Raw genomic sequence first — 8,541 nt, 5'->3', positions numbered from 1 at the left:
GCGCCCGAAATTTCAAAAACTTAAAATAATCTTTCAAAGCAGTTTTCACCATCTGCACAACAGATGGCACACCTATGGCACCCATATTAGACTGACCATGCAACGATTATATATAAACATTCGCTAGGCTAAAGACCGCGGTAAACATGTAGATCAATTGCATGGCATAACTGCGTGCATTAATTAATAATACTAATTGCCACTAATAATCATCAACTGAGAGTTACCTTTGGAAAATTCCATCTTGCATGTTGATATCGTTGCACTGCTATAAACATTTCTCCGTACTGCGGTCGACCAGCGTTGGCCACCCAGCCAGGTGTGTGAATACAAGTCTTTACCTTGTTCCACTTATACTTTCTCATTCACTGCAGGAAATTATACCAGAGCTCAGACCGAACGCGCGTAGCCACCAACTTCACGCAAGTCGCATAATACAAAATCGAATTGAATTTTATTGCCGCATGATGTATATTCATATAAATTATAATCTGGGTTAATGTGATTGCCGTACGTAATCAATGTGTTATAATGGTAATGAAATAAATCTGTGCATTTAATTAATATATAATAATAGCTTGGTTATAGTTAGATTTTATAATCACGTATTATAATTATGAATACATATTCCCAATTTAAATTAATGATGCATTAATTTATATTCAATTAGTGCGTCATGTATGTGCATCCTTGAATATATAACTAGCACTCAGATATCAGTGCCGTCCGTCTGATTGTGAGCTCTATAATTATTAATTAATTAATCGTACCATGCGCAGTAATTTTGCGCTACCTATGAAAGACTTTATTAGCAGTGCGCGATCACTAACTTAAAACAACACACATATTGAGAACTACGAAGTTGCTAGGAAATATAATGATAATTGCACAAATATCAAAGTGGAACATTTAGTATTTTAAATTGACTTACGTCACGAATTTTCCATGTAATAATTTTGTTTAAAAAAAAAATTGCCCATTTTGTTACATTATAAAGTAAGAATAACGTTACTAAATATATCCTCAAACTCTCACCTGGAAACTTCGCCTGGAATGTTTGTTACTGTTTGCGTTTAAATTTTGCAAAAATCTAGACGATTTGCGTAATTTCTGTTGTCTTAAACACATATTTCCCCCAGCTTACTGTTTCAGATTACTGCGCGTCTCTCGTGTTTTTCACGAGCAAATGTAGGCGAATATAACAAAAGGTATATAAGCATGAAAAGCTAAACAGAAACCACTAATTGTTATTTTAATATCCATTTTATTTTTGGTGACAAATAACACACAAAAATATACTACTTGATGGTGCCTAGAATATTCTATGACGTTAATCACTTTAAATGATGCAAGCTTAGATCGGCCCTGCCTAAGAGTTTCTGGGTGAGGGCAGAATAGCTATTGGATTTTTATGGAGCGTACTGACTTTCGGCACACTACTGCCCTAGCTCTAGGACCAGACCCTGGACCTTCAACAATCATGCTGACCTTACCTTGCGAAGAACAACAGTGCATTTCCGATTGGCTGAACTCGAGCGAACTGTCCCCAGAACCTTGTTTTGGAACCGTATGTCCGCGCAAAGTAGATGAAATTCTTCGAAGTCAGCGTGGCACGCCGCTATATCGCGGAGGATGATGACTCACCTGCGCGAGTGAAAAACACATGCAACCCACCAGTGCACTCTACTTACTTGTTACGGACGCTTAGACAGGATTTATACACGCTTATTCTATTTAAGCCAGATTTGCCTTACCAACTTTGCCCCTGCTTAACCCTGCATACATACGACTTCCCTCTCACATTCCTTGCCTTCCCACCCCAGCCACACACATACAGTGTTACACGCTCTCTTCCACCCAACCTAGTGCCTCCAACCAGCCCACATACATACTTCAGTGTTACACACTCTTCATCCCACCTTGCCCCCCTACCCCAGCCACATTACATACTGTGTTTACACGCTCTCGTCAACCCAACTTTGCCCCCACCCAAGCCACATACATACAGTGCTTACACAGCTCTCTCAGCCCAACCTTGACCCCGCCCACCCCTAGCCACATACATAACAGTGTTGACACGCTCTCTCACCCAACCTTGCCCCCCAACCCCAGCCACGATACAATACAGTGTTACGATTGCTCTCTCACCCAAACTTCGCCCCCCCCACCCAGCCACACTACATTACAGTGTTACATGGCCTCTCTCACCCAAACCGTTGCCCCCACCCCAGCCATACATCACTATGTGTTTACATGCTCTCTCACCCAAACCTTGCCCCCAAACCCATGCCACATACTACAGTGCTTACATGCTCTCATCACCCACCTTGCCCCCCACCCCAGGCCACATACATACAGCGTGTTACATGCCTCTCTCACCCAACTTTTGCCCCCCACCCCAGCCACATACATACAGTGTTATCATTAGCCTCTCTCACCAACCTTGCCCCAACCAGCCACATAACATACATACAGTGTTACACGCTCTCTCACCCAACCTTGCCCCCCACCCCAGCCACATACATACAGTGTTACATGCTCTCTCACCCAACCTTGCCTCCCACCCCCTACATGCATGCCCTCTCACCTGGCCTTACTTCCTGCCCCATCCCAGTACATACACGCCTTCCCACCCAACCTTGTCTCCTGCTCACATACATAGGTGGTGCTCTCTCACCCAACCTTGCCTCCTGCCCCTGTACATAGGTGGCGCCCTCTCACCCACCTGTTCGGCGATGTAGCGGAATCCGCGATCCTCCCTCAGGCATTCGTAAGTCTCTCCCAGCAGCGGGTTGAACGGCTTTGAGCCGGCGCGGTAGTAGGTCGCCGCGTAGCCCGACACGGCAAATGCTGCCACGAGCACCTGTAACAATGAGGGCAGCAGACCGAAAATTACAAACACTAGCAATAAAATCGTGTAATTTAATAACTTAAAGCATAATTCACTCACCTTTTCAGCATCGCACATTCTATGGGACTATAGTGTGCTCTATTTATAGGGAATAACACGCAAGGTTAGTAAGATGATGGATTGAACACGGCACAACATGGCTACAATGTGGCCTGGCGATATGCCTCAATGCCGGCGCCACCTGGTGGTGATCTACCATGCGGTCTATGTGGCGCCACCTGGCGGCGACCTACCATGCGGTCGTAGGGGTCGGGGGTCTGCACGGCGCCACCCGGCGGTGACCTACCGTGCAACGCCACATAGCGGCAACCTACCATGCGTTGTAGCTCGTACTATAAACATGATGTCTTACTTTCAAGTATTTATTATAAACATGATGTCTTACTTTCAAGTATTTATTATAACAGAATGTCTTACCTTCAAGTTCTTATTATAAACAGAATGTCTTACAATCAAGTTCTTATTATAAACAGGATGTCTTACCTTCAAGTTCTTATTATAAAGAGGATATCTTACCTTCAAGTTCTTATTATTACAGAATGTCTTACAATCAAGTTCTTATTATAACAGGATGACTCTTACCTTCAAGTTCTTATTATAAACGAGATGTCTCTTACCTTCAAGTTCTTATTATAAACAGGATATCTTACCTTCAAGTTCTTATTATAAAACAGGATATCTTTACCTTCAAGTTCTTATTATAAACAGGATGTCTTACCTTCAAGTTCTTATTATAAACAGGATATATTACCCTTCAAGTTTCTTATTATAAACAGGATGTCTTACCTTCAAGTTCTTATTATAAACAGGATATCTTACCTTCACGCTTCACTTATAAACGGGATATCTTAGTTGTACGCTAGTTGTAAGTTGTAATCCACCCTCACGTCATCATCCCTGGTGTTGTCGCCATTGTCGGCGGTGAAATAACATTGTCGTTATCTTCGTCGGCATTGTCGTCGTGTGCAGCGGTTAGCGTTCAATGGGTGTCTTAAAAAAAATTCTGAAGAATTTTTTTTTAATTAACATTTTTTTATTCTTGCTACAATTTTTTAAAATAGTGAATTGCCACAAATGATCTCAAACTATGGTATGCTTGTTATATATTCTTGTATAGAGTGTTTTTATCTTAAAGTTTTAATGTTACAATCTCATCAGGAAATGTCACCAAAATGTGTTTTAGATTGCACAGAATCCATAGCTTCGTGGGGGGAGAGGGTGCTTCCAATTATTTACCGCGTCCAATTTTTTTTGTTAACACCCATGCAGCTGCAGCAGTGAGCTGTGCCATCTGTTGCCTGCAGGGTCGAGTCTGGCAGTACACAACGAAGCGCCGACTCCAAGAGAACAGCAGAGAGCCTTTCAGAAGCGCTGGAGATCGAGGAAGAAGGAAAGAGACAGAAGGCACGAGGCGACACCAACTCTAAAAGCAGCTCCGAAATACCTCGGTTTGAGGTAGCGCGGAAGCCCGTCTTCGTGGCCTGCGTGTAGACGCGCTGCTACTCCTCTACCAGACAAAATCTGCGCGTGCGTGTTTGTTCCTTGAGAATATCTTGGCCTTTACATAAAATCGTTTGCTACCAAGCGTGGGACCGGTGACATAATTCGTCACGGAACCGGCGGTTGACATAATTCATTGTGTTACCGTCGGGGCTGACAGTAATTGTCGCGTGGATGCGCCGCGGCTTCTCGGGGCCGATTATGTCGGTGCACATAATTCGTCACGGAATGTCAGGTGACATAATCTGTCTACGGGAACCGTCGGTGACATACATCATTGCAAGGAACATCTTTCGTGACAATGGGTTGTTGCGGAAAGGTTGGTGACATAAGGCCCCCGTAAAACAGTTCGGCTAACTATTTTGCGTACTGTCCGGCCAGTGCCGTGATCGTCGGCGAAACGTCAGTGACGAAAACCTCGCGGAACATCGGTGACAAATGCTGCAGTACGTTGGAGACAATTTTTCCGCGGGAATGTCTGGGTGACAATCATGCGCTGTAGCTGTCGCGGTGACATAATCATCGCGGTACCGTCCGGTGTGACATAAATCGTTGCCGGTACCCGTCCTGTGGACATAATGCGTCGCGGTACGTCGGTGACATAAATCATCGCGGTCGTAGGTGACATGAATCGTCGCTTGGTACCGTCGGTGACCATAATCGCCGCCGTACCGTCGGTGACATTAGATCACGCGCGCGTTAGCCGTCCCGGTGAACATAATCGTCCCGGTACCGCGTCGGTGACATATCGTCCGCCCGCTTCGGCACTGGTACCGTCAGGGGTGACATAATCGTCGCATATCGGTACCGTCGAGGTGACATAATCGTCGCAAACGGACTGGGGTAACCGTCGGGGTGACCAGTAATCGTCTGCGGGTGAGGTCCCGTCGGTGACATAATCGTCGCAACGCGCCTCCCCGGTACGCGTCGGCGCGCCTTGCAGCGCATAATCGTCCGCCCGCGCCGGCGCCCCCCTGGGGGAGTTAGGTTATAGGGGTCAAGGTTAAATTCTGGTTGAGCGTTCTGCGTTCCTTAGGCCGTTAAATGTTTATGTCGAAAGGCTTAAAGGGGTTAACTAGCCGGTGGCTGGCAGGCGCTGACATGAATCGCTCGGGCGTCAAAGCGGCGTTAAGGTAGTCGCTTAACGGGGGCGTGGAATTCCAGGATGTAGGTCGTCACTTCCCCGATGTTTTATCCGATACGTGCCATAATCGTGTCTGCAAGGCAAAAAGGCGGTTTGTCCGTGGAAATCGACTCCGGATCAGGCGGGTATTGCGTCGGGACCAACCCTTCGGGGTCCTGGCGCGCCTGTACTCGGTTTCAGGAGCGCCGTCCAGCGGAGCGGGATTGGAGCTTTGCGAGAGCAGAATACGTCCGCGTTTAAAGCGTACAACATCAAAAGACCGTACAACTAAACCCACCCGCATGCCTTAACTTGGGACCAGCCGGGCATTGTGGAAGTTGTGTGGGTACTCCGTGGTCGTTTACTGTCGGGGGGCCCACAAATGGTGTGGCGTACGGATTTAGTTCATTGGCCCCACCAGTTGCGTCGGGACCCAACTAAACAGATAGCAAACCCTTATACCACCGGATTGCCCGAGGTGGCTGCCCCCCAACTTTTCATTGAGTCCCCAAGAACAGAGTTCAACATGAACGCTTAACCCTCGTAAGGGGATTCCGAATTATGAAGGGAATCTGACATTACGGGATGTTTAACATGTAAGGTCTTTACCAGGCAAACATCGAGCTTTTCCCCCACATGCCATTTCAAGCTAGAAGCGGTATTGGGGCTTTATTGCCCCCCAATGGTTTTTTTTTAGGCATGGGCGGGATTTGTGTGGTGATACTTTTGGATACCACCGTGTGTTGGCATTGTTTTGTAAAGGACCATTGGGGCGTTTACAATAGAGTCGTTTTCGTGGCTTGGTTGATGAATCGCCCACTAATGTCACTGGGGCGGTGTTAGCCGTGTCGGGTGACATAATCGCCTCGAAAATGGAGGGGGCGCCCAGAACGGCGGACGGGGCAGAGGGGCACTTGGAAGGAAAGCAGGCACACGAGCGGGCACGGCGGAGGCCAGGCGCGGCCGCGCGTGGCAGGAGGGGACACACGCGGCGAGCGGGACGGCGCGTGGCCCGACCAGCCGCCCATCCAGAGCCGGAAGCACACAAACCAGAAAACAGGACCGAGCAGGGCCAACGCGGGCGTCCAGGCAACGCGAGAGGTCGAGCCCCCCCACCGCTTCACGGCCGCGAACCCGGCCCAGGCGGGCAGGCCGCCGGACCGAACGGACCCCGTGGACGTAAAGAGGCCGACCGGACCCCACGGCACAACAAGTCGAGGGAGGCCGACGCCCCTGACGCCCAAACCCAAAACAAGCAGCAGGACCAGGGGAGGCCCGCAGGACCGACACCGAGACCGAGGAAGGCGCATGAACACAAACGGAGCGGCCACAAGGACCTCCGGAGCAGGGGAGGTGAAGGGGGCACGTGGCGCAAAAGGTGGCGCGCAGGCAGCACGAAAGCGCAAGCGACGGCGAAGCCCGCGGGGAGAACCCCCAGGACACAAAAAGAAAAGCAAGGCGCAGAAGAAACGGGAGTGCAGCACCGCTCACACTGCACCCGTGCAAGAGGCACGCGACAGGTGACCACAGAAAACCGCCACGAGAACAGAAACGAGGGGCCACGACAACAACGCTCGCGGTGACCAATAGATGCGCATACATGAAGATAGCGGTCGGCACAAGACATGGAAGACTGAACGGTTGTGACGCAAGACTCATTGCCAGAAAGGGGATGCGGGGGGGCCCCGGGAGGCTCTGCCACTGTGCTGCAGGACGGAGGCAACCGGGTCCAGCCATCAATCCCAACTCGTCTGCGACGAACCACCGGCCGACGCCCCCGCGAGGGGGACGCGGCCGGGTGCCTCGACCGTCGCGGGGGCGCCCGCCGATAGCCGGTCAGAGCGAATAATGCGCTCCAACGCGAGGAAGGGGCGCACACGAGGCCGGAGCCGGCACACGGCACCGGAAGGCGGCACCGGGCAAAGTGCACGAGGAACGGACGAGCACAGGCAGCCGGACTGGAGTGACTCCCGCGGGAAGGCCCGCAGGCAAGCACGGTGCAGGCACGGGGGCCGCCTGCAACACAGGGACAGCCGGCGACGGAGTGAAAGAACGACGAGACGGAAGGGACGAGAGAGGCAGCGAGCGCCTCGGACGGGGGCTAGGGCGGGGCTGGCAGAGAGACGAGGTGAGACATGGGGAGCCGGGTATCATCTCGTAGCGCAGTTGACTAATGAAGGTCGCGCGTCTCCAGCACAGCAGCAGGGCACGAATCGTGGACGCACGTTGTGTCGTATGTGAGCATAATCATCGTGGAAGGCCAGACGCAACATCGCAACACAGGCGAGCGCGAACAGCACTCGCGCAGGTGTTGCAGGAGATCGAAAGCTGGCGGGTCCGCGACGGCAAGTTGGACGGGACAGCACCGGGGACTGGAGGCGAGAAGAAGAGCAGAGCTGACACAATCAACTCGCAGCCGGGGCGGCGCGAGAGCCGCGGGGGCGACGGGACTGGGCTGAAGGCACAGAAGGGACGGAGGTGCCAGCAGCGGTGTCAATCGGGGCCGAGCCAGATACCCGGACTGAAGTGGCACCGGCAAGAACACCCACGGTAGAAAAGGCGGGGCAGCGCGAGCACAGGCCGCCGGCACCCGCCGCCAAAGAGGAAGACGTACACGGAGAAAACAAACATGGCCGCGGGAGGTAAGAGCGCACGGAACACACACACAGGCGGGCCAAGGCGGCAGGAAGAGAGGAGAGAGAGGGGCCAAAGAGGGACCGGGAGGGTCTGACCCTCTACCCACCCACGAACAGAACAGGAGGTGACATAATCGTTGCTACCACGAACCGGCGCCGACGACATACGAGTGTGGGAAGCACAGAGGGCGAACGCTGGCGAAACACAGCGGAGTGCGCGCGAGGGAACGTGACAGGCAGCGCTGGGCAGGGACGGGGACAAGCACAAGTAATTGCCGCGCCGGACCCGAATAGAAAGCCAAGAGACCCTAAATGAGACGGAGTGAAAGCCCCAGGGAAAGGGACGAGGTGAGGGTGGGGGGAGTGAGGAG

The 8,541-nt window shown here is 51.2% G+C and overlaps 1 protein-coding gene across 1 annotated transcript in view; it reads right to left on the bottom strand.

The window, feature by feature from the left end:
* The window catches only part of LOC106812169 (oxysterol-binding protein-related protein 6-like), a 14,111-nt gene extending 10,883 nt beyond the window's left edge, over positions 1 to 3,228 (bottom strand). The window contains exons 1-2 of the mRNA XM_014815988.1: positions 3,145 to 3,228; positions 2,678 to 2,863 (exon numbers count right to left, since the gene is read on the bottom strand). Of these exons, the coding sequence (XP_014671474.1) occupies positions 2,678 to 2,863; positions 3,145 to 3,228 (270 nt within the window). The remainder of the gene's footprint in view (positions 1 to 2,677; positions 2,864 to 3,144) is intronic.
* Between the last annotated feature and the right edge of the window lie 5,313 nt (positions 3,229 to 8,541).

Source organism: Priapulus caudatus, unplaced genomic scaffold, assembly GCF_000485595.1.
Source record: "Priapulus caudatus unplaced genomic scaffold, Priapulus_caudatus-5.0.1 Scaffold615, whole genome shotgun sequence".
NCBI classification, from domain to species: Eukaryota; Metazoa; Priapulida; class Priapulimorpha; order Priapulimorphida; family Priapulidae; genus Priapulus; species Priapulus caudatus.
Note: the sequence above shows the minus strand (reverse complement) of the source record. Positions and strands in the feature narration are given on the sequence as shown.